The sequence below is a fragment of the Taudactylus pleione genome, unplaced genomic scaffold, assembly GCF_031769625.1.
Source record: "Taudactylus pleione unplaced genomic scaffold, aTauple2 ptg000685l, whole genome shotgun sequence".
Taxonomy (NCBI): Eukaryota; Metazoa; Chordata; class Amphibia; order Anura; family Myobatrachidae; genus Taudactylus; species Taudactylus pleione.
Window position 1 is genome coordinate 3,995,212 of NW_028285087.1, and position 26,381 is coordinate 4,021,592.

Below are 26,381 nucleotides of genomic sequence, written 5' to 3' on the forward strand. Positions count from 1 at the left end.
ATAGCATAGAATTGGTGTAACACAGTGCTTTTGTTTTCTGATGGAACTGAATAGTATGCAGTGCCTGCACCTTTTTGTTTTTGGTATCATTTTTATTTCTTATAACTAGTTCTGGTAAAACAGGAATAAAAACAAGTGAAATTCTTTCAGATGAAAAGTAAAATAAATGTCTAAAGACTTGTCCAGAGTGGAAGCTACTATAGATATTGTATCATCTTGTAATTTTAGGTGAGTACTGGTACTTTGTTTTCTTTTTTTTATAGGAAGAAAGCACTCTACAATTTTAAAAATTTTTGGCTACAATTTTGAGAAGTTTTGGGATAAGACTAGAAGTGCTATGAGATATTCACTTCTGTACCTTCAAATATGACCCCCACCTTCTTGTAAGGCTCAGGTTAAGTGGGAAAATGTCCAGTATACTGTTACTTGTAGGAAATTATGCCACATAATAACGTTGTAAAATGAAAATGTAAGGGTGAAGCTTGCAAAGAGCGTGTAGTCTTCCAATGATGCCTATTTGAGATGCCCACAAATTATTCCAACATTGTTCCAAGGCTCACAATTGCCTATGTGGATACATTTGTCCCGTTGAGTTAAAGACAGGTCCTTACGCTTACTGAGACAGCTTCAGTAGCCTCTCATTAATACTGTTGAGCATTTTTCAAAGTTGGCAGCTGTTGACGCGATACCCTCTCACACGGTCACGCTGTCTTGGTTGGTGGTCTTACTCTTGCTGCGTTCAGTGGTTTTTGTCATTTCTTCACTAAACGCACTCTCCATGAGCCTGTGCAGGGATTGCCGCAGCTTGCTCTTGAAGTCTTTGCCCATGAAGACGTAGAGTATTGGGTTGATACAACTGTTTGAGAAAGCCAAGGCCTGGGAGATTTCGTCCAGATTATTCATTACTGTGTTTCTAACGTACAGTGAAATTATGCCAAATATGTGGTAGGGAGCCCAGGTCACAAAAAATGCCACTATGATAGCAAATACCACCTTTGTGGTTTTTCTACCTTCCTTACCAAATCTGGAATGTTGTACTTTAAGAGCCAGGAGGATGTAAGAGGCAGAAATGATCAAAACAGGAAAGCAAAACCCGAATATCATACGTGTGACAGCAATGGTGACTTCGAGACCTGGAGCATGTGTGTCCAAAGACACGACGATCTCATCCAGGTTCAAATTCTCAAACGAGTAGTCAGTGTTATTGTAATCAAAATTATAATGGTGGCTCTGTGTATATTCATTGTTCACATGGACATTGGGGTCATAGCCACACAGAGTGATGTTTTCAATTAAGAAGGTCTCTCGGTAAATGAAGGCAGGGAGACACATCAGGAGTGACAGCATCCAAATGACTAAGCAGGCCAGCCATGCCATCCGTAGGCTGCGGTGGTTCTGCGCCCACACAGGCAGGACCACCATGATGCAACGGTCGATGCTAATAGCCACGAGGGTGAAGATGCTGGCAAACATATTAAGGATTACCATGGAAGGCAAAATCTTGCAGAGCGCTGGGCCATACAGCCATTCCCAATAGAAGAACTGTGCCATGGAGAACGGGATACTCAGGCAGCAGGTTATGTCGGCCAGAGCCAGGTTCCAGAACCAAATGGTATTCACTGTCCATTTCATCTTTACAACAGTGACCCATAGCACCAGGATATTGCCGGGGACCCCCAAGAGGAAGGTGATAACCAAAACCAATATGGTGAAGAGGCGTCCCGGGCAGCTGTTGCAGAGAGATTGCAGAGTGTGGTCACTGCTCCCATCGCTTGCATTGAACATCTTGATTCCCTGTAAAGAGATTGATGAGAGTCACTGGCTATTTAGACAACATGTTCCTCCAAACCCCATTGTATCCCTCAACAGTCCAACTGAAAATTGACTGTGTGACCATGTACCGGAACTTGGTTGGGTGGAGAAGGATATTGCTATGGCAAACATTTTACTAAATGTACTATTGATACAATTCTTCACTGAATTTAAATAAGTTAGTGGCTTACCATCTCTGCCAATCCCCTTAAGACACCTTACTACAATAGTGTTTATAGACCTATTTATCATCCTTTTCTATTGCCTTGCATCCTATAACCCCATCTAGTCATATGTGCATTAATTAATACATTAATTTCCATTATGCTTGAGGGTGCTAGTATATAAGATCTAGGCTTTACTTTAGGTAATGCTACAATATAAAAACAGAATACAGGCTATATTTTATATCGATGTTATTAGTTGCTGGATAAGATGCTCCATAACAGTATTATTTCTCCACATAGACTTTTTGGCATGATAGATATTACAAACTGCATAGACAGTATACTGCAAATTGACATAACCCATACATGCCTGCCCTCCCGGAATTCGCGGGAGGCTCCCGATTTTTCAGGTAACCCCCCCGCACCCCAGGAAGGGTAAGCATTTCTCCTGCACTTCTGCCCACTTTCTAGTGAAGTGAGCAGAATGGGGAGCAATTCCGCGGAGATTGCGGGTCTCCGTGTAGGGGGCGGGGCTTAATGGCGCAAATCTTCATGAATTACGTCATTTAGGCCCCGTCCCCTATTGAAATTTGAACCATTTGCGGCAATTTACCATGAGGGGCGGGGCTTAATTGCACAAATCTTCAGGCCCCGCCCCCTCCTGCTTCTCTTAACCGGGCTTCTCCCAGGAAGAAAAAAAAAAATAGGCAAGTATGACATAAGTCATGGACAAATGTACTGACGCCCTTGCAGTTTTTTCTAATAATGCGCCACTATGACCAGAAAAATATTTTGGCATCCACGTACAATATGTCATCTTAGTCCACATAGAAATCCCACAAGGCCTCAACAAAATTATTGAACCTTTTAGAAGTCATTAGAAATAACTTGATTAATTTCAAGCAGGTACCTGTAATCCGTGGTCGCCTACTCTCCTTATTCGGCCGGGAGCCTCCCAAAAATCGGGAGGTGCTCCCGGCCCCACACATGAGCAAGCTACTCGCCCGTGTTGGCTTCTGCCCCTCATGCACCACCTCCCCCCCTCGTCGTACCCACTTATCGAGCAAAAGTGGGTGTCCAGGGAGGCAATGACGCGATCGCGCTGAATCGCATAATCATAGCCCCACACCCTGCTTTAAAATTCTGAGAATATTGGCATTGTAAAGTGGGGTCAGAAATGACGCAATCGCACCGCCACTCCCCCACACTGCCCTCTTACGCCCCCGCCACGCCCCCTGCTGTACTGACCTGGCTGCTCCCTCCCGATGCGTGCGTCTTGTTCGTTCCTGTGATCCATGAGATGCCATGGCGCGAATGCTGCCGCGGCAAGACATACTGTGGCATAGAGCGCGTGCAACGCGTGCGCATGTTTGCCGCATCAGTGGCAAAGATGAGCATCTATATACCCATGATGTATCACACACCTAGATATTTAGTTAAATATCTCACTTGTACAGGAGTATTGTGAATATAGTTTTACTGTAGTTCAGAATTATTTATTTGGTAAAACTTGTGCTTAAAAGGAAATAGGTGAGAGCGTAATATGTTTTCAACATCTGAGTTACATTCGCATTTGTATTTTAGGAATCAGCCTTTCTACATATTCTGATTAAGAACTTAGGGCCTGATTCAGAGCCGCTCGTAAGCGGCAGTACGCTCGTTCCGAGCGATGTTCGCACATCTGCGCATGCGTACGGTTTATAATACGCATGCGCGAACCAGTTAGTGCGGCTGAAAATCGTTTGTTCGCTATATAGCGAAGGCCTGCTACTTTGAGTGACAGGATGAGGCGTATGTGGTGGTAACGGGAAGGTGCTTGAAAACGGGGAGTGGAGATCAGAACGCAGGCGCTTAAAGGTCAAAACGGGCGTTTTATGGGTGTGCATAATTAATACAGCAGCGTCATTGACCACGTCACCTGGTTGTTTTATAGTCAGAACTGCTCGCAATATAGTGGTAGGAAAAACCAACCACAAGAATAGCGAGGAGTTCATACGCTGATCGATGTACTCGATTAATCTAATAAATAGCGGATATGACGTATGGTGCGAGCGGCCAGGGGGCGTATTTTTCAAATAAACATCCGCATGTTTTGTTCGCTCGTTCATACATGGAGGCGTCAACAGACCGCAAAGAGCGAACGGTTCATTTGAATAGCCACCCCCTTTTTCTGAACGAGCGAGTGCTAATTGCGTCCGGCTCTGAATCAGGCCCTCAGAAGTCTATTTTAAGATGTATTCGTGACTTTCCTCCACGATGCGATTCTTGCTGAAATAGAGAAGGAACTAGGAAGAGTGTGATACCTCTTTTAGAAATAGCATGGTATTTATCTTGATCCAGTATTGCACTCACATGTAAAGCTCCTTTAGTTTATTACTTTAATACCTTTATAATGGATGATAACACAACCTTTTCCAAGTATATACTCTAATTTTAGTGTCTTACAATAAGACAGAGGTTCCCAAACTGGGTGTCGTGGCACCTTGGGGTGCCTCAGGGCACTTGCAGGGGTGCCTCTGGTTGGTGGCCAAGTACCAAATAAAATAATTTTTGGCCCGTGTGATAGGCAAAACCAGTGCTAATGGCCGCCAATCAAAAATATGTGAACAAAAACAAGCGCAGCCCTGTCCACCACCACATAACTGACCCTAAGGATGACATATAAGCACAATTTACGTCATTTCATTTTCTTTTAATTTCTCAATAAGAAACTTTTGGCCCAGGGGTGCCGTGGAAAAAATGCTGGTACTCTAGGGCGCTTTTATGCAAAAAAGTTTGGGAACCACTGCAATAGACATAAACGGGGGTATTTATTAAGCCTAGGATGAAGATAAAGTGAACGGAGGTAAAGTACCGGCCAACCATCTCCTAAATTCTATGTCACAGGATGTGTTGGAAAAATGACAGTTATGAGCTGGTTGGTTGGTACTTTATCTCTATCCAAGGCTTAGTAAATAGACACCAAAATCTCTGCTGGTGAAGCGAGTTCCCTACCCAAGGTGAAGATGATTAATAGCTTTTCAGATGAATTAGTGCATAGTTGTTTTTGATCAGCCACAATATCTGGCCCAGGGGCTCTCCTCACTATAATTCCAGCAACGCGTTTCATGGATAGAGGGGTCTATTTATGGAGATAGAGTGAACGGAGATAAGGTGCCAGCCAATCAGCTCGTTACCGTCATTTTTCAAAAACAGCCTGTGACATGCAACTGTGAATGCTGGCCACTGAAGTGACCGGAGGCTAAGGAAGCCTCTGATCGCTTCAGAGGCCAGCGTTCCCAGTCATGCAGTGCGCGGGTGACGTCATGACGTCACCCGCAACGTGCGAATCCTGCGCGGCAGTGCCCGCTGGCTCAACTTAGATTCAGTCAGCACAGCAGCGCCGCGGGGGTGACAGCATGGACGACGAGTCAGGTAAGTTCTGGGGGGGCACTATTACAGGGGGCACGACATATGGCACTGATTCCCAACCTCGGACCTCAAGGCATACTAAGGGGGTCATTCAGACCCGGTCGTTAGCGCCGATGCCCCCGACATAGCATGCGCACGACGGCGCCGTCATGCGCATGCGTAAGACCCGCTACGACCGGCAGCGACGGACGTAGCGGGTCTCGATCCAAAGGGGACGAGCTGTCGATGTTGATTGACAGCTCGCCCCGTTTGGAAGGTGGGCCGGGGGGTGGCAGCCCAAACGGGGGTGTTTCCATGGGAACACCTACCGTTTGGGGGCGGCCCCACTGACATCACTAGTGATGTCAGTGGAGAGCTTCCAGCTCACACAGAGCCGAAAGCTCTCCGGGGCTTACTACAAGGGAGACCCTACCCTAGGGTCTCGTCGTAAGCCCCGATGGTCGCGATGGTCTTGACCATCGCGACCATCACCTTAGGCGGTCGTAAGGCTGTGGGTGTTAACCTACAGCCTTACCACCGCAAAGGAGGACGTCTTGAAAATTCAAGACGTCCTCCCCTCATTTAGACCGACCGCACGCTCTGTGCGACCGGCTCTGAATGAGGTCCTAACAGTCCTGGTTTTAGTGATAGCCATGATTGTGCACAGATGTTAAATTAAAATAACTGAGGTACTAATTAAGTCAGTTGTGCTCAAGTATGGCTATCCCCAAAACCTGGACTGTTAGCGTGCCTTGAGGACCGTGGTTGGGAACCCCTGGTATATGGGCTCAACCACAGGGGGCACAGCATATGGGCTCCACCATAGGGGGCATGGCATATGTGCACAACTACAGGGGCATGGCATACGGGCTCAACTACAGGGGGCACGGCCTATGGGCACAACTACAGGGGACACGACCTATGGGCACAACTACAGGGGGCACGGCATATGGGCACAACTACAGGGGGCACGGCATATGGGCAATACCACAAAGGGCCCTTCATAAGGGGCACTACTACAGGGGGCATTGCATAATGGGCACTGCTACAGGGGGCCTGCATAAGGGGCACTGCTACAAGGGGGCATTGCATAAGAAGCACTACAACAGGGGGCATTGCATAAGGGGCACTGCATAAGGGGCATGGCATAAGGGAAACTAGTACAGGGGGCATTGCATAAGGGGCACAACTATAGGGGCACTGTATAAGGGGTACTGACTTGATATATGCAGTTTATAGGTTATAAATTATGTTCCCTATAATCTGGTTCTACCCGGACATAGAAACTGTGCAACCTGTCTTGAAGTGACAGACTGGCAGGAGCGGAGAGGAGGGTTGGTGAAGTAGATCTTTCAGGGGCTGTAATGGGCATTACTGTGTGGCATAATGTGGGTGGGGGGCGCCTGAAACTTTTTTGGCAGGGGGGAGCAAAATTTATAGTTACGCCACTGAGCTGATTGGCTGGTAACTTGCCTCCGTTCACTTTATCGCCATCCAAGGCTTAGTAAATAGACCCCTATAATTTTTTGTCAAGTGAGTGGGGGAATTAATAGACTGATCACCCTAAAGACATTAGTTTTCCAATTAAGGGTGTTAGTTGATTAAAATCTGGTGTGCAGATAGGCTTGTGTCATTACAAAGATGTAAAAAGCATTCCGTTCATGCATATACAGGGTAACTAATACCCCTTTTACACCAGAGCTAAAACCCGGGTTATTGCAGGGTTACCCCGGGTAGCTCCTTGGTGTAAAAGGGGCCAGGGTTGGATTGCCGGGTTGAGTGACCGGCAATCCAACCCAAGTAACTAGCAGGGTTTAACACGGGAGTAACCTGTGAAATCCTGCAGTGTAAACGGTGCAAGCCGGGTAACGGTGACCTGGATCGTGCCACATGCCTGCCGATTGGCCAACTTCAGTGGCACTTGGAGATGACGTCATCTCCAAGCGTCCACTTCAATGCCGGAAATGCTGGGTCTCTGCAGACTCGGCTCCGGTGTGAATGGCGCTGACTCGGGAATATCCTGGGTCGGTGCCGGGGAAATTCCGGGTCTGATCCAGATTGGAACCCTGGACCTGATTCAGACCCGCTAACTAAGCCGCGATTGCACGCAGCCGCTCGCTTGTTGTGAAACTGAGCATGCATCGCAGAGTGTGCGTGAGGTCGCCACTGCGATGTGGAAACGATCGCTCTCAAGCACACTTTTAGAACGGTGGTTTGAGTGACAGAACGGGCATCAGTGGGTGGTGGCTGGGGCAGGTCTGTGTAAACGGGGTGTGCTTGCACTAGCACAGGCATGGCTGGGCGTTTTTACTCCAACTTCAGGGCGTTCACAGGGCCGGTGCAACCCGCTCAGCAAGTCCTGCACTGCAGGGAGGCGCCAGGCTGGAGAGGTGCTCTCCCTGCAGCAGCTTACACAATTCTTGCTTCTGCCGGCTGCCGCTGCGCCTGTCACACGGAGGCAGGCAGCGGCAGCCTATTGTAAAAGTGCGGCTGAGCTCTTCATATAGCTCCATTCATGGAAGGAGGGGGGGGAGGGGGGGGGGAGGGCAGAGGCAGGGGGCTGATTAACAAGACAATCAGCCTGAACTGAAGCTGCAGGGGTGGATGGCGGCTGAGCTTCTGCTCCACCTCTCTTCAGTGAGCCTGGGTAACTCCCTACCTAAAAGTTTGCTGGGAACAAGCAGGGACAGTCTGCAAAACATTTGCCCGTTTTGATTACACTTGAATAGTGACAAGTACAGTAGTTTGTAGACTGTCCCTGCTTGCTCCCAGCATGACTCCTGACCTCCCAGTCAGAGAGGATGTAGAGAAGGGACTGGGAGACAGCACCTCAGTGCAGCAGCAGCAGCCAGTACAGTAACTATGTTCTATTATGAATGTATAGGTGTAATGGAAGTAACTAATTCAGTGAGGAGGAGGAGGTGAGGGGGGGGGCATTACCTATCATTGTGTGTATGTGTCCATCAGGGGCGGAACTAGCGGCGGTGCAGCATTGCACCAGGCCCGCTGTGGTGCAGGGACCCATAGCCGCCCCTGTACCCACCGCTAGTCCCCCGGGCCCCACAGGTGTAGGGCAGATCTCAGTGAAAGCGGTCTGCCCTACACAGTTTACAAACCAGTGGCGGCTGTGTGTTTGTTATAGCGGGTGTGGTATAAGATAGACAGTAATTAGTTAGACAATGTCTAGATAGACACCAGATGTTAGACAGTCAATAGTTAAGGTGTGTAACCTGACAGATATATCTGCAGTTGAAGTTCGTTCATACACATTGAACGGCCATCATCTGTGGGACCCGGCGACCAGGGGGCGTGTCCCGGTGGGCGGGGGGCGTGTCCCATCCCCCTCCTCGCGGCTGCCGCTGTGTGTGTACGGGCAGTCTGCAGACATATCTGTCCATCGGCTGTGCAGCACAACCAATGCGATATGTCGGTGAACGCCGACGTTCACCGCCATATCGCTGGTACACACTTCCCGACGGGCAGCAGATACATTGGCCGATCAATTGATCGGCCAATGTATCTGTCAGTGTGTACCCAGCTTAAGACAGGGAAAAAAGTCAGACACAAACAACAGTCAGACACACTAACGTCAGACAGGTACAAAAAGATCGACAGGGTAAAAAGTTCGACATGAAAATGGTTGACACAAAAAAGGTCGACAATTTTTTTTGTTGTTTTTTAGCCCTAATCTTCACCCTAACCCTCCCCTTGGTGCCTAACCCTAACCCTCCCTCCTGGTGTCTAACCCTAACCATCTGGGTAAGTGCCTAACCCTAACCATGGGGGTAAGTGCCTAACCCTCCAGTAAGTGCCTAACCCTAACCCTCCAGTCAGTGCCTAACCCTAAACCTAACCCTAATCCTAAAAAACAAACAAAAAAAATGTGTCGACCATTTTTGTGTCAATCTTTTTCATGTCGATCTTTTGACCCTGTCGATCTTTTGTACCTGTCGAACTTTTTACATGTCTAATTTTAGTGTGTAGGACTTTTGTCTGTGTCGAACTTTTATCCTTGTCGAACGATTAACTGCCTAACATCTGGTGTCTATCTAGATATTGTCTAACTAATTACTGTCTGTCTATAGTCCAGAACCCGTTATAGCAGCCAATGAGAGTTACACAGACTCTCATTGGCTGCTGCGTTGTCCACAGAGGGAGCCGGCTGGAGCTCACTCATGAGCTCCGTCTTCCGGCTCCCTCTGCAGCAGGTGATGGGAGAGACGTCACGTCATGACGTCTTTCCCATCCCATAGTGCAGAGCAAGAGCGGGCCGGGAGGAGCAGACAGCGGTGGTGGTCGTCGGCAGGAGTGGGAGCAGGAAAGTTGTGTGTTTTTTTTTTGTTTGTTTGTGTGTGTAAGGGGGCACTGGCACAGCATATGGGGGGGCGCTACTATGGGGGCACTGGCACAGCATATGAGCTACTGGGAGGACTTTATAGGGAGGGGGCACTACTATGGCCACTGTATAGGAGGGCTGCTACTGAGGGCACTGTACAGGGGGGACTACTACTGGGGGCACTGCATAGGGGGGCTACTACTGGGGGCACTGCATAGGGGGGACTACTACTGGGGGCACTGCAGAGGGGGGACTACTACTGGGGGCACTGCAGAGGGGAGACTACTACTGGGGGCACTGCATAGGGGGGATTACAACTGGGGGCACTGCATAGGAGGATTACAACTGGGGGCACTGCATAGGGGGGATTACAACTGGGGGCACTGCATGGGGGGATTACAACTTGGGGCACTGCATGGGGGGGCTACTACTGGGGGCACTGCATAGGGGGGCTCCTACGGGGGCATTGCATAGAGGGGATTACTACTGGGGGCACTGCATGGGGGGGGAACACTACTGGGGGCACTGCATGGGGGGATTACTACTGGGGGCACTGCATAGGGGGGATTACTACTGGGGGTACTGCATGGAGGGGAACACTACTGGGGGCACTGCATAGGGGGATTACTACTGGGGGCACTGCATAGGGGGGACTACTACTGGGGGCACTGCATAGGGGGGACCACTACTGGGGGCACTGCATAGGGGGGACCACTACTGGGGGCACTGCATAGGGGGGACCACTACTGGGGGCACTGCATAGGGGGGACCACTACTGGGGGCACTGCATAGGGGGGACTACTACTGGGGGCACTGTATATGGGGCAGTGCATAGGGAGGACTACTATTGGGGGCACTGTATAGGGGGACAACTACTGGGGGCACTGCATAGGGGGGCCACTACTGGGGTGCAATGCATAGGGGGGACTATTACTGGGGGCACTGCATAGGGGGGCACAAAGCATATTCTTGCACCTGGGACCACCACTCTAGTTCCGCCACTGGTGTCCATTATACCTGTGCCCGCAGGGGCTGTATTCTGCCTATGCTTTATCTCTCGGGTGGCTATGAAATATCAGTCACAGGGTCGCCCTATTTAGTGCTGCATTGTTTGTCCAAGTTAACTAAACTAAAACTCTGTAATTGCTTCTGGAGAATAAATATTGTCAGCTTTTTTTTCTTTTTAATATAAACTTCATGGCTTGTGCGCAATTGTCTTTACTGCCTGGCAGTGGCGTAAGTTCATCCCAGACGCCCGGAGGCAAGTTATAATTTGGTGCACCCCCCCGTCACAGCCGCTGACACCGTAATTGTTATGATTCTCTTGAACAGGAGAGATGGCAGGACTGCTGACCAGTGCTAGGTATGATGGAGGAGTGGCAGTCCTGTCACAACTAGGGCTAGCTGGAGTATGGCTGTGGGAGGATAGCACTACACAGAACAATATGGTCGTAGGTATGCCAGGGGCTGAGGAGCAACTGAGTAGTCAGGCAATGAGTGGCACGACCATACTAAATTGCTGCAAGGCAGAAGTGACCTGGACTGATATGTAGCAGGATAACAGACAAGCCTGGACAGGACTGGGCTCGACAAGACAAGAATAGACTATGACAAAACAGACAAGGACAGGACAATATAATCACAGGATACTAGATATGGCCTGGAGGCTGTGGTGCAGTTTAGACAGCCGGGACTCTAGACAGGAAGCAGCCTGCGGGCTGGTGCCACTGCTGGGGCAATTGCCGTAGATAGACAGTCTATGGTTTGATAATGACTTTGAGAGTCGATGGTGCGGCAAGTGTGCCGATGTTGCAGCAATGGTGCTGATGTTGGGGCAATTGCCGTTGATAAACAGTCTATGGTTTGATAATGGCTTTGAGAGCTGATGGTGTGGCAAGTGTGCCGATGGTGCGGCAAGGGAGCTGCTTGGAGCGGCTAAGAAGCCAAATGAGGAATGTTGGCAGCATGGGAGCTGCTGGATGCGGCTTGGAAGCCGTGTGGAGATTGGTGTTAGCACGGAAGCTACTTGGAGCGGCTGGGAAGCCGTATGGTGAACGCTGGCAGCACAAGAGCTGCTAGATGCGGCTAGGAAGCCGTTTGGGGATTGGTGGTAGCACGGAAGCTACTAGAAGTGGCTAGGAAGCCGTATGGAGATTGCTGAGCAGACAGCAGCACGGGGGCTACTAGATGCGGCTAGTAAGCCGTGTGGGAGTTCAGTGTACAGGAACAACCTGACTCTGCAGCCAGGCTGAGGGAACTCACAGACACTCTGTAGTGCAGCCTGTGTCACCCAGTTGACACAAGCAGCTGAGATGGTCTAGGCTGAGGCCTAAACTGCAGACAGGTGGATTCAGATGCTGCACTAACACATAATGGAGGCAGTGAGGTGGAAACACTGCAGGTAACTAGATGAATGCAAACAGACAGGACTGTGGTATAATACTGCAGGGCTGAATGGAGACAGGATCCAGATTCAATAACCAAAGTACTCAGTAGACCGGCAAGCACTTAGGAACTGAACACAGCAAACATACACTGGTAATGACAGCATAACCGCCAATGAGATCAGGGCTGGGTGTATACTTATGAGATGCAGGATCCAATCAGAGACCATTCCTGGAGAGTGATTCCTAATTAAAAGGCATGTGTGTACCTGCTCTGCAAGGAGAGAGCTAGTTACTTAGTGAACACATGAAACAACACAAACAGACCTGAATGACAGGCAATGAATTGACACAGACAAGACAGGATTTCCAGCTTCCTGCAAAAAGCCAGAACAAGGATAGGACATGATGCAGTATCTCAGTAACAACTAAGACTGGGAATTGCCACCAAGATGATTTGCTAACCGCAAATCCTAACAGTAATGCAGCATTTCGCAAGCAGATAGACCCGCAGTTGCACCCAGAATATAGGCATGCCATGGAGGAGTGAGACAGGGAGTTGTGGGTGAGGGGGGCGCCGGACGTGTCACACTGACATAAGAAGCTGCTGAGGAGCAGTGAAACCAATGAGTAGGGACAGGCTATAGATAGAGACCGCAGCTGATAGTCTGACACGGAGCTCTCCACTACTATATGGTGGCTTCTCAGGTGCCAGGAAGGGGTGCCATGTATTGGGCGGCTGTGACGGTACATCCAGGTACATAGTTACAGTCCTAAGTAGGGTGAATATATTGTGGGCAATGGGAGGAGGTGCCCCTTCAGTGCTGGAGCCTGGCGGCAGGCGCCTCCATTGTCCCCCATAGTTCTGCCCCTGCTGCCTGGTCTGTGCTGAGTACTGTTTTTATTCCCTTTCCCCATTACTATGGGGGGTATTCAATCAGGCTGCGAAAAGTAATTTTCGCATGTTTGAATTATCCCCGTATTCAATTTCAAAAAGAGTTTTCGCCGGTGCGAAAAGTCTTTGAATAAAACAGGGATAAGTTTTCACCATGTTTTACATGGTGAAAAAAAAGTGCAGAATTGGGGTTTAGGGGTGCAGGCTTAAAAAAAAAAAAAGCCTGCACCCCTGGGAATAGCCCCTAAAAATGAACGGTGTAAAAAAAAAAAAAAGTAAAAAAAAAATAGGGACACCCCAAAAAATTATTTCAATCTTGGGGTAAAAAAAAAAAAAAATATGGGGAACAAGTTTTTAAATAACTAAATTAATGCAGGGGGTGTTCCCAATAATGCGGCAGGTGTTTAAAAGAATGCGGGTTTAGAAAGTCATTTTCAAAATGCACTTTAGGGACTTAAAAGTATGCTTGCACCAATTTTCATGTACCCCAAATTTGATATATTTTTTTTTTTTAAATATGCCCAAGTGCTTTTCTGCACCCCTTCTTCACAGGCGCAAAAAAAGCACCTGCCGCGGCTATTTAAAAACCCGACTTCCCTTCAGCAGCCAAAACGGGGATACCCATAGTGATCCCCCATGTCTGGACATCTTTAGGAGGGTCCCAGGACTTTTTTCCCGAAAATTCCCGAATTTTTACGATACTCACCTTTCCGTCGGCTCCCATTTTCGCTGGTTCCTAATTGAATAAAGAGATACTTTATCCCCGATACTTTATCCCGGTAAATCCTCCGATGTGGAGCAAAAAGTCCAGCATGGACTTTTCGCTCCAAATTGAATACCCCCATATGTCTTGCTTACCTAACCTAGCATTTCCTTTGGGATAGGTACGGGACACTCTACATTATCTGGCAGTCACTGCGACGCTCTATGCATTATTTGGCAGTCACTGTTACGCTGTATGCATTATTTGGCAGTCACTGTTACGCTCTATGCATTATGTGGCAGTCACTGAAACACTATGGGCCAATACAATTATTCTAAGTATATTCGGTAATCTAAACACCATGGGCAACAAACACGTAAATGTTAGGAAAGGCTGCGATGCGGTAGAAATACAGGATCACATTACTGAAAGCACGTCACATGATCTGCTTACATTCTGTCATAGGATGAAGCTCCATTGACATCCGAGCCCTCTACAATTATTTGGATGCAGATGGGGGTATGGTTTCCTATCAGTACTACAGTGAAATGTGTATAAGGGGCACTACTACTGTGACATTATGTGTATAAGGGGCACCACTACTGTGGCATTGTGTACAAGGGGCACCACTACTGTGGCATTATGTGTATAAGGGGCACTACTACTGTGGCATTATGTGTATAAGGGGCACTACTACTGTGGCATTATGTGTATAAGGGGCATTACTACTGTAGCATTATGTGTATAAGGGGCACTACTACTGTGGCATTATGTGTATAAGGGGCACCACTACTGTGACATTGTGTATAAGGGGCACCACTACTGTGACATTATATGTATAAGGGGCACCACTACTGTGACATTACGTGTATAAGGGGCACTACTACTGTGACATTATGTGTACAAGGGGCACTACTATTGTGGCATTATGTGTACAAGGGGCACTACTACTGTGACATTATGTGTACAAGGGGCACCACTACTGTGACATGTGTATAAGGGGCACCACTACTGTGACATTATGTGTACAAGGGGCACCACTACTGTGACATTATGTGTACAAGGGGCACCACTACTGTGACATTATGTGTACAAGGGGCACCACTACTGTGACATTATGTGTACAAGGGGCACCACTACTGTGACGTTATGTGTACAAGGGGCACCACTACTGTGACGTTATGTGTATAAGGGGCACCACTACTGTGACGTTATGTGTATAAGGGGCACCACTACTGTAGCGTTATGTGTATAAGGGGCACCACTACTGTGGCGTTATGTGTATAAGGGGCACTACTACTGTGGAGTTATGTGTACAAGGGGCACCACTACTGTGACATTATGTGTATAAGGGGCACCACTACTGTGACATTATGTGTACAAGGGGCACTACTACTGTGGCATTATGTGTACAAGGGGCACCACTACTGTGACATTATGTGTATAAGGGGCACCACTACTGTGGCATTATGTGTATAAGGGGCACCACTACTGTGGCATTATGTGTATAAGGGGCACTATTACTGTGGCATTATGTGTACAAGGGGCACTACTACTGTGGCATTATGTGTACAAGGGGCACTACTACTGTGGCATTATGTGTATAAGGGGCACCACTACTGTGACATTATGTGTATAAGGGGCACCACTACTGTGGCATTATGTGTATAAGGGGCACCACTACTGTGGCATTATGTGTATAAGGGGCACTACTACTGTGGCATTATGTGTACAAGCGGCACTACTACTGTGACATTATGTGTACAAGGGGCACTACTACTGTGACATTATGTGTACAAGGGGCACTACTACTGTGGCATTATGTGTACAAGGGGCACTACTACTGTGGCATTATGTGTATAAGGGGCACCACTACTGTGACATTATGTGTATAAGGGGCACCACTACTGTGGCATTATGTGTATAAGGGGCACCACTACTGTGGCATTATGTGTATAAGGGGCACTACTACTGTGGCATTATGTGTATAAGGGGCACTACTACTGTGACATTATGTGTACAAGGGGCACCACTACTGTGGCATTATGTGTATAAGGGGCACCACTACTGTGGCATTATGTGTATAAGGGGCACCACTACTGTGACATTATGTGTATAAGGGGCACCACTACTGTGACATTATGTGTATAAGGGGCACCACTACTGTGGCATTATGTGTACAAGGGGCATTACTACTGTGGCATTATGTGTACAGGGGGCACCACTACTGTGGCATTATGTGTATAAGGGGCACCACTACTGTGGCATTATGTGTATAAGGGGCACTACTACTGTGGCATTATGTGTATAAGGGGCACCACTACTGTGACATTATGTGTATAAGGGGCACCACTACTGTGGCATTATGTGTATAAGGGGCACCACTACTGTAGCATTATGTGTATAAGGGGCACCACTACTGTGGCATTATGTGTATAAGGGGCACCACTACTGTGGCATTATGTGTATAAGGGGCACTACTACTGTGGCATTATCTGTATAAGGGGCACTACTACTGAGAGGCTTCTTTAGCCTCTGATGGCTTTAGAGACCAGCGTTCTCAGTAACAATGGGGGTCTGCCGAGCTGCGAGCCGGGAGCCGCATTAGAAGCTCAGAAGAGCCTCATGCAGTTCGAGAGCCGCGGGTTGGCCACCCCTGGTATATTGAAATAAGTATCCAAAAATAGTCCTAATTGGTAAAAATACCTTAAAAAGTGACTCATGAACAATAATAAAATGTTCTGTAATTTAAAATATAAGAGTGTATGACCTCTGGTGTATTATTGGTGTATTATTAGCCTTTTCTTAAATCCAGGGGATAATATCCGACAAATGGAACTGGTTTGCAATGTCACTCACCGCTCCTCTATAGTGGAATAACACAGATATCCCGAAATCCTGTCTTGCAATTAACCTTTGGTTTGTAATAGGGTGCGGTGCAGCTCCTGTAGTAATGGAGTGGGTAGTGTAGCGGCGTGGTAAGTCTCCGGCAATTGAGAGCCTGCTGATGATTCCACGCACTGTGCTGGCAGAATGAACACCAACAGAGCGCGGTCAGCCTCTGGCAATAGACGGCCCCTTTATGACTCCACGCTACTGTCTCCACGTCCTCAGTTGCCGCTCGGTATAATGACCGACAGGGGTTCCGGACAATGATGCCACTAGTTGACTGGATGCAAAGTGGTGGGTGAGCTGGTGGTGATGGTGAATTATATATGTACTGCTGCGCTACTGAAACAAAATATCTATACAATTTAGCAGCTCACTTTGTAAATGGAAACAATACTAAGAATGAAAAAAGGAGCGCTTGTGATAATAAAATAAATAAATATTAAACTAGTGTGTTGTGCGATTCCTGTAAAAGAAAAATCTGATTCATATGTTTATAAGCTCTTTTTAGCCCAGTTAAAGTATTTTAAGTGCGTTTCTTGTGGGTTCCAAGGTTTCCAGTAGCAAAGTATTGGCCGGATGGCTGAAGGTCGAACTAACTAGCTAGCCCTGTTTCTGCCTACCTTCCGTGTGCTGTCTTCTCTGTGGCTGGCTGGTTCCCTCTGAATTTTTCGCTGGTGTACACGATGTGAAGCAATGAATCTTCCGCTGGTATGCGCGATGTGAAGCTCTGCTCCAGAATAGGAAGGATATGCTTTTGTGATGTCCGCATCAAACGTGTCTCTGGCACTTCTGTCCTTTATCAAGTTGTGACGTCACTCCCATAGTGCACTGCTAGCGCCAGGGGGGGGAGAGCAGAGAGAAGGAGCCAGGTGCCCGATGGTAACACAATCTCAGCGTGCACCCGGCAACAAATAGGGGGTGCGGCGCTGAAAATCTTTTTTTTTTTTCCCGAAGGGGGCGTGACCACGCCTCCAGCTATTAGACCACGCCCCCTGTTACCCGGGCCCGCTGCGGCTCTTGGCGGGCCTGCTCAGAAGCACCCTCTAGTGGTCAGCGCCCCTAGGTAGCTGCCTAAGCTTGCCTAGTGGAAGCGCCGGCCCTGATTGCACCCTATAGGACTGAGCAGGCACCTGGTAATTATATTTGGAGTCCCCACTGACCATTTACAACACTTTTGCAAAATATGGAATGGGTCCTTATCTCTGGTGTTTTAAAATACCCATTTTACAGTATCTCTTCTGGATATCAGAGCCGTAACTAGACTTTTTGGTGACCTGTGCCAGAAAGAGCATTGGCGCCCCCCTCATTTTTCAAAGGGACATAATGCACCCAAAAAAGGGGAATGGCCTCTTGGGGAAGAGCCACGGAAGAGATAGGAGAGGCCAGGAGATGCTGGGGATGAAATAAGAGGAAGCTACAAGTGAGAATGATAATAAACAGAAATTTGACAGGCCCAAACAGCGCCCCCTGACCTGTGGTGCCCTGTGCGATGGCACCGGCCGCACTATCCTAGCTACGCCCCTGCTGGATACTATGTACATAACTGTATAATTGTGTTTCTTATAACATTTGGATTATGTATATTAAACTTGCTTTTTATATATTTGCATAGGTTGCTCACACAGTATTTGTTTATTTATTTCTTTGTTTGTTTATTTATTAATTGATGTATTTTGGTTTTACTTATCCAGTTAATTTACACTGCATAGCATGCCCTGCATTTTCATAAAATTGTTTTTAGGTTTGTTTCTTTTGATATCTTTCCTGGGAGACTACCCAGGGTAGGCGGCAGCAATTTCACTTTATGCGTGTACATCTTATTATGCTGGTTTATTGCTAATTTGTTACAGAACTTTTGAGTATTGTGTATGTACACAAAGCTGTAACTAGACTTTTTTGGTGCCCTGTGCCAGAGAGCATTGATGCCCCCTCATTTTTTTAAACAGGGACACAAATCACCTGAGAGAGGGGCGGCCAGGGGTGCTGGGGCTAAAAGAGGAATCTACAAGTGAGAATGATGATAAACAGCCTGGACAGCGCGTCCTGCCCTGTGGTGCCCTGTGCCATGGTACTGGTCGCACTACCCTAGTTACGGCCCTGACACAACACACAGGGACCGGCCCTAGGCAGCGCCTAACGTTTGTGGCATTCACAATTTTTTTTCTGGTTTCCATTTGGATAAAAAGTATGCTGCTTTTGTATTTAAAATTAAATTTAATTTTTCAGATTCCATTTTAAAAAAAAATGTAAATTTTACACAATTACCTTTTTTTCTAATGTAAGAAACTTCAGTGCATAAGATTGATCTTGGTTATTTCAACCCAAATTTTTCCACGAGCTTCAACTGGAACTTCTTGCCCAGTATAAAGTCTGGTTAGAGCCTCTTGGATTAGAGTATCCGTTACTGTACAAGCAATACTTTCACCTTGTATCCTGCCACCTGAAGATGACGAATCCTTAGATGACGAATCCTTATCTCCTCTTGGGGCAGACACATTTGGAGGTGATATATTTGGAGGAGGAACATCTGGTGTTGGCATAGACCCACTTTCATCATCCACATCTGCAAGTGTCATCCGGTAGATTTTGATCTAATAGTCCCATTCCAAATTCATCCAGAAAATCGTGTATATCTTGGAAGCAGTCTGCCAAACTAAAGGACTGATCCTCCATGGCTGCAAAAATCTAAAACGCAAGTGTTGCGATTTATAGGCATGTGCATACGTGGGTATTATTGGACGCCCTACATACGCAGTACATATATGCCCAACCGTCGCTAACACACGCCTATAAAACCACCCTTCCAAGTTACAGCCACATTCTCGAGGAACTGCAGAGTGGTGGGAGTGTACGGAATACCGCAGAGGCAAACTCCAGCTGTGGCACTAGGTAAGACACCTGCTGTATGGATGGAGGTATGTTAAAAAAATAGAATCTAACAATAACTACTGTCCTGTGTTCATCTGCCATTTTTGTGGGGACAGCCAATCAGATCACACCATAGTTTATATAAAGTATGCATACTGTAATATTTGTCATTGCCATCATGAGAGCCACAAGCTTCACCTGCAGGGAGCTGCGAATCTTGACTAATGTCATGGACCAGTGCCTGGGGCCCGTGGCACCATTTGTCATGAACAGGCAGAAGCTGCAAGCCTACATAGGGGGGCTACGCCGCATAGGCTGCAGACGCACAATCGTGCAGTTAGAGAGACGTTGGTCCGACCTCCGGCGTTGGTCTCCCGACCTTCTGGCCCGCTTGTTTGCCCTTAATTTGCAAAGTAAGTTGACTATAAATGTGTATGCGTGTGTATGCATTTTTTTTTATATTTGTTTTGATATATATGGCTTGGCAGCCATTTTGTATATTTTCTGGAAGCAGCCATTCCTTCCCTCCACAACGCTCCAGTCTTTTTTCCCCTATCTCCCCAGAACCATCCCATTCCCAACACTCCTACCCTGGACCAGCTTCCTCTGATTCCAATTCTGGAGGGTCAAACTGGGCTGCATTATCCCAGGAAGGACCTGCGGCTGAAGGTACATGTGAGACCAAAAAAGCATTGACACACATATTTAAAGCACGTTTGTATTTGCAAAAATTACATTTCAACATGTATGTTGAAGGGAGACCTTTCACTCTACAAGCTTGTTTCTGTGAACATTTTTTTAAAAAGCCACAGCAGGCTACAGGTCACTTTTCAAATGTGAGTATTGTTATCAGGTAAATTGTGCAGACGGTGGCCCATATTCAATTAGGGAGCAAAAAGTCCGTGCTGGACTTTTCGCTCCACATCGGAGCTTTTCTGGGGAAAAAGTATCGGGCGCGTGCCCAGTTTATCCTCGTATTCAATTTAAAATGAGCGAAAACGGGACCCGGCGAATTGGGATCTACGAAAAAAAAACGGAATTTTCAGAAAATAATTGTAGGACCCCCCTAAAGATGTCCAGACATGGGGGATCACTATGGGTACCCCCGTTTTTGCCTGCAGAAGTTTTAAATAGCCGCGGCAGGTGTTTTTTTCCCCGACATTGAATAAGTGATGCAGAAGAGCACTTAGGGTTTTTTTTTTCGTTTTTTTAAGTGGTCCCATCAAATTTGGGGTACATGAAAATGGGTACTAGCATATTTTTAAGTCCCTAAAGTAATTTTTTTAAACTTCTGCAAAAATGCACTTGCCGCTAATAGCCTATTCTAGAAAATGCCTGCCGCATACTTACAGAATAGCCCTGAACATAGGGGGTCATTCAGACCCGTTCGCGAGCAAAGGACGCTCGCAAACAGGTCGATGTTGCCCCACTGCGCATGCGCACGATGGAGGGAGCTCCGTCGTGCGCATGCGCGAGACACGGACTGCGACAGCCAAGCTGTCGCTCCGCGTCTCGCACCAAAGGGGGCGTGCTGTCGATGTTGATTGACAGCACGCCCCCTTTGGTGGGCGTGCCATGGGAACGCCTACCGTCTGAAGCCGGCCCCACTGACATCACTAGTGATGTCAGTGGGAGTGATTTTGGCTTTGATAGCCAAAATCACTCCAGGGCTTGCGGCAGCGAGACCCTACCGCAGGGTCTCATCGCAAACCCGATGGTCGCGATGGTCTTGACCATCGCGACCATCATCATGGACGCTCGCTATAGCTGTGGGTGGTCACCCACAGCTATACGAGCGTCCATGAGGATGCTCCATTTTCATGGAGGAGGGCCCTGATTCAGAGCAAGCGCTCTGGTCAGAGCGTCCGGCTCTGAATCAGGCCCATATTTCCCTATTTTTAAACACTGTTTCCCCTTCTTTTTTTTTCACCCCAAATTTTTTATTATTTTTTTGGGGTGTCCCTATTTTTATTTTTACCTTTTTTGACAGTTTATTTTCCCAGGGGTGCAGGCTATTTTTTTTAAGCCTGCACCCCTAAACCCCAATTCTGCACTTTTTTTTGCCGTGTAAAACATGGTGAAAAGTTATCCCCGTTTTTTTTCAAAGACTTTTCGAACCTGCGAAAAGTCTTTGAAATTGAATACGGGGATAATTGAAATAGGCGAAAATGATATAATCGGCGATAAACTATCAGCGATTCCAACTTTTCGCAGCCTAAATGAATACCCCTCGGTGTCTGAAAACACCTGCTGCATTTACAAAGGCAGCAATGTCACATAGCTTGCAGTGCTGGGTTTATCATAGGAAGCATGGGCGGTTTCTACAGTAAAGGTTTAAAAAAAAATAAAAATCTTAATAATTTTTGGGTTTCATTTCAGATGTGCCACAGGAATGCTTGGCCGATGTGCTTCGGAGGGAGCTGGATGTGATGGCCCAATGTGTGGCAACTCTGGGGGAGGTGATAGCCCGCATCAGGAGGGCCTTATGGTTTTGGGGTTTTTTTGTTTCACATTTTTTCCAACATTTTCAAAATTATTACAAAAAAATAAAAAAAAAATTGTGTTTTTATTATACCATAATAGCTATTGTTACTGATTTCAAGGGGCACACTTATCATTGACTATTTACTTAAAAATCCAAACCACAGTTTGTGGATGTTTGCTTGTAATATTAACTATCCCACAAATGATTTACATAGGGAACGCAGCAGATATTTCCCATAACTGCTGCAATCCCTCCTCTTCCACTTGCAGCCACACACACCATAGGTTTCTATGGGGGATAGTATGGTGGCAAATGTACCAATATCAAGAATGTAAAGCATTCCCGATATTCTCAAGAGCAGCTAACGCCATCTGAAGATGGCATTAGCCACTGTAGCCTAAGGGCTACACCCAGAGCCAGCCCTAGGCATTATAAGCAAATGCCTAGGGTGACTGAATGCCTGGGGGCATTCCAGGGCTCTGCTGCGCCCCCCCCCCCCTTCCCTGCTGCTATGATCGGACAGCGCAGCAGTCAGGTGAGCCGCCCAGGTCAGAATGAGCTCCTGTCCAGAAGCTCATTCTGGCTACAGGAGGAAACAAGATGGCAGCAGGAGGGCACTCCTCGGGACATGTCCTGATGAAAAGACAGATGGGTCTTTAAAACGTCGACAGCACCTACTGCGGCACCTACTGGACCTGTTAACATATTGGCTGTTCTGGGTGTGGATCATTAGGTCGACACAGAAATGGTCAACACATTCTTTTTTTCTAGCCCTAATCTTCACCCTAACCCTAACCCTCCTCTTGGTGCCTAACCCTAACCGTCGGAGTAAGTGCCTAGCCCTAAAAAAAAAGAGTTGAAAATTTGTGTCGACCTAATGACCCTGTTGACCTCCTGTACCTGTCGACCTTTAGCGTGTCGACCTTCAGACCCTGACGACCTATTGCCTGTCTAACTTCCATTGTCTACCTTTTTTACTGTAGACCTAAACCCCTGTCAGTGACCCTGGACATTAGGCTCAGGTCACCTGGTGTCAAATCAGTGGGGGCAAGGCCGAGATCAATTGAGAATAAGCCTAGGCATTAGGCCCCGGACACCTAAACAGCGCCCTCACTGTGTCAGGAGCCGAGTGCTACACGTAATACTACAGTGCAGCACCCGGCTCCTATCACTGAGGGGGAGCCAAAACTTTGGTGTCCCCCCTTGGCGGGTGTCCCCCTGGGTGTGGTATGCACCCCTCTTGTGATGCCACTGGCCACAGATCTTTAGTAAAAAAAAAACGCCCACTGGTGGCTTCTGTGATCTGCTGCTGCATCTGAAGGTGCAGCATTGGATAATCTGCATCGGACATCTGAGGGCAGTGGCGTAACTACAGAAGGTGCAGGGGGTGCGCTTGCTATGGGGCCCGGTGCCTTTGGGGGCCCGTCAGTCCACCAAGCATCCCCCTGCAACCTCTGTAGCTGGTGCAACTGAGAACGCTGGTCTCTGCAGCGACCAGAGACTAAAGACACCTCTGATCGCTTCAGAGGCCAGTGTTCCCAGTGGTGCAGTGCGCGGGTGTCACGTCACCCGCTTCACCCGACATGTGAGGAGCCTACGCGCCTGCTGATTCTAATTAGATCCAGTCAGCGGCAGACAGCATTACCGGGGGTTCAGAATTAGGGGCCTCAGCAGGGGCACAGCATAAGTGGCATTAACGGGGGCACAGCATAGAGGCATTACAGGGGGCACTGCATAATTGGCACTGTATCAGGGGTACTATTGGGGGCACTGTATAAGGGGCAGTACTGGGGGCACTGCATAAGGGGCTTTACTACAGGGGGCATTGCATAATGGGCACAACTACAGGGGGCATTGTATAAGGGGAACTACTACAGGGGGTATTGCATAATGAGCACAACTACAGGGACACTGTATAGGTAGACCTATGGGGGCCCTGAGGAAATTTTACTATGGGGCCCTTGTACCTCTGGTTACGCCCCTGTCTGAGGGGTAACCTTAACTGGAATACTTGATGGGACTGAGTCTAGCTCCAGTCTATAGAATACAGCTGTTATAAGTGGTCTGTATGACTGGGGTTCTTGTACAGTCAGAATATGTGATGGCTACGTCAATTATTAATACATGAATTGATTTTAATAATTGTTTTTAAGTCATATAGATCAATCTTTATTTTATTCAATGTATGATATATTATTTATAGTCATCTGTTGAGAGTTGTTGATATTTTGGTTTTAATAATAAACATAATTTGCTATAAACAGCAACAGTCTGAGACTGCATAACAGCAGGCCGTGTCCTCTGTGCGCCGGGGTTAGTCATCAACAATTAGCGACTACCGATAGTTTGCCACCAATAGCTGATGTTTTTTTTTCCATTGATGTTGGATTCCAATGATTCTCCGCCAAAGAAGGCAGAGATGCCGAAATACTTTTTTCCCCTGGGGCAGGAGGCACTGCGCTTAGCTCCGCCCCATTGTACATCCTAGTCCTGCCCCTTTTCTAATTGGCCAGATGCTTAGCCCAGTCTCCCCATCGCACCAATTAGCTCTGCCCCCTTGTCCGCTCCACCCAGTAGAGATTTGGCATTAAGGGAGGGTTAGAGTTAGAGACAGGGATTAGGGTAAGGGGGAGAATTCTCACTGGAAACACTGCTCGCCAGACGTCTGCGCCGAAACCACACAACACACAGAATTATCGTAGCTGTAGGCGGTGCTGCGCAGGCGCCGATTTTGTGAACGTAACGGCGCATGCGCAGCACTGATTACAGCTGCGGTAAGGTAGGACAGATAGGGAAACGTGTCTATTTCTCGAAAAGCTGTCATCGCAAAAATGACAGCTTTTCGGTATAGATAGTTATAGGGAGGTGGAATGATGAATCCTCCGGTAATTAGGTAGAACTCCATGCCAGTTCTAAACCTAATTACCTCCAGAGAAAATTTTTAGTTATGATGAATAGGCCCCCTAGTCATTCTATAAGCCTTACATATACAGCTTTACAGACTATACACAAAAAAAATAATACTGTATCTTAAAACATTTTTAAAATGTATATAAAATGTCTCTATGCTGTGTATGTCAGCCCGAACGCGCTTTTGCTGCACCTGTAATGATAAGTATCCCTTACCTCTCCCTGCCAGATAGTGAGGGGTATCCGGGATCCGCCACAGTCTTGATCTGAGGGAATCTGGAAGTCACTCAGTTTCTTTATTCTACTGTATGTATAAACTAATATTACACAACTTCCTTCCTCTAAAAAGTTTCTAGTTTTTAGCAATTGATATTTACCCATTTTTACCCATGTAGCCCATGTAACATTGAAGCACATAAAATATTAAAGGGCCTTTTCATCATCACTTAATTTTTACAAAAGCAGATGAAAATGAACAGTTATCGGGCCTTTCATCAATATTGTAAAGCAGGAGATAGCAAAGATATCTCCTACTTAGGATGTAGTCGTCATTCCGGCGTGCGGGATGCCGACGATCAGAAGACTGGCGCCCGAAATCCCAACAGGTCGGGATCCCGGCACCAGTATCCCAACCATCGGCATCCCGAAGGTAAGTATCAGGGTGTTAGGGGAAGGTTAGGGTTAAGTAGCGGGGTTAGGTATTAGGGTTAGGCACCGGAGAGGGGGTGTTTAGGGTGCGGGGCACTAGGGGGGAGGTTAGGTTTATGCACCGGGGAGGTAGAGTTAGGGTACAGGGAGGTTAGATTTAGGCACTAGGGGGGGGAGGTTGGGTTTAGGCACCGGGGAGGGAGGGTTAGGGTAGGGGTTAGGGTAGGTGCTACAAAAGTACTTACCATAAGTTGCTATGGGTGTCGAGATTCTGGCTGTCAGGATGCCGCAGTCGGACAGCCGGCATTTCATACCCAACCCCTCCTACTTACCTTCCTTTTGCGGAACGGCCCGCTGTCCCCATACACTAATATGGGGACAGAATTCATCAAGCTGCCCGAATATATTCGAATATGTGGCATTAGCACTTGAAAATTGTGTGCCCATGGTCAGAGCTGGGCATAGCTGTAGCATTCCTGACTAAACGCAGACTAGGCGCAGTCATGCATCTCATTTTATACCTACATGATTAACATGAGCCCATGTGACAGGAATCCTTGGCTTACGCAGCCTGCCATGTGCCATGTACTCTTGGACAAACCTTAATAGAAAACCCGGCATGCCAATCGTGCCTCGACTCACTGCTGAAAGAGCCAATTCATACAGAGCAATAGATTTCTGTGACCCGGAAGGATTATAACATCCCACTGCCATCTGCAGAGAAAATGGGGCCAATTGAAAATTAAATTGCGCATGGCTTCAGGTAACAGGGTGCATCCCGAGGGGAGATACTGTACTTTGGGCCTGATTCAGAGGCAGGTGCAGTCTTTTAGCGGTCACCGGTTTGTGACTTTACACAAATGCCGCTAGAAAGCCCTTCCCTGGTGTACA

At 47.5% G+C, this 26,381-nt stretch overlaps 1 protein-coding gene across 2 annotated transcripts in view; it reads right to left on the reverse strand.

Annotated features, from left to right (window-relative positions):
* Positions 1–215: 215 nt before the first annotated feature.
* C3AR1 (complement C3a receptor 1) overlaps positions 216–26,381 on the reverse strand; it is a 65,232-nt gene continuing 39,066 nt past the window's right edge. Inside the window, exons 1-2 of one of the 2 annotated variants that reach the window (XM_088456057.1) lie at positions 25,059–25,093; positions 216–1,794 (exon numbers count right to left, since the gene is read on the reverse strand). In XM_088456057.1, coding sequence (XP_088312183.1) covers positions 694–1,785 — 1,092 coding nt within the window. In that variant the 5' untranslated portion in view covers positions 1,786–1,794; positions 25,059–25,093 and the 3' untranslated portion in view covers positions 216–693. Of the gene's footprint in view, positions 1,795–25,058; positions 25,094–26,381 lie in introns of those variants that run through there. The other variant, XM_088456056.1, reaches the window with a different exon arrangement.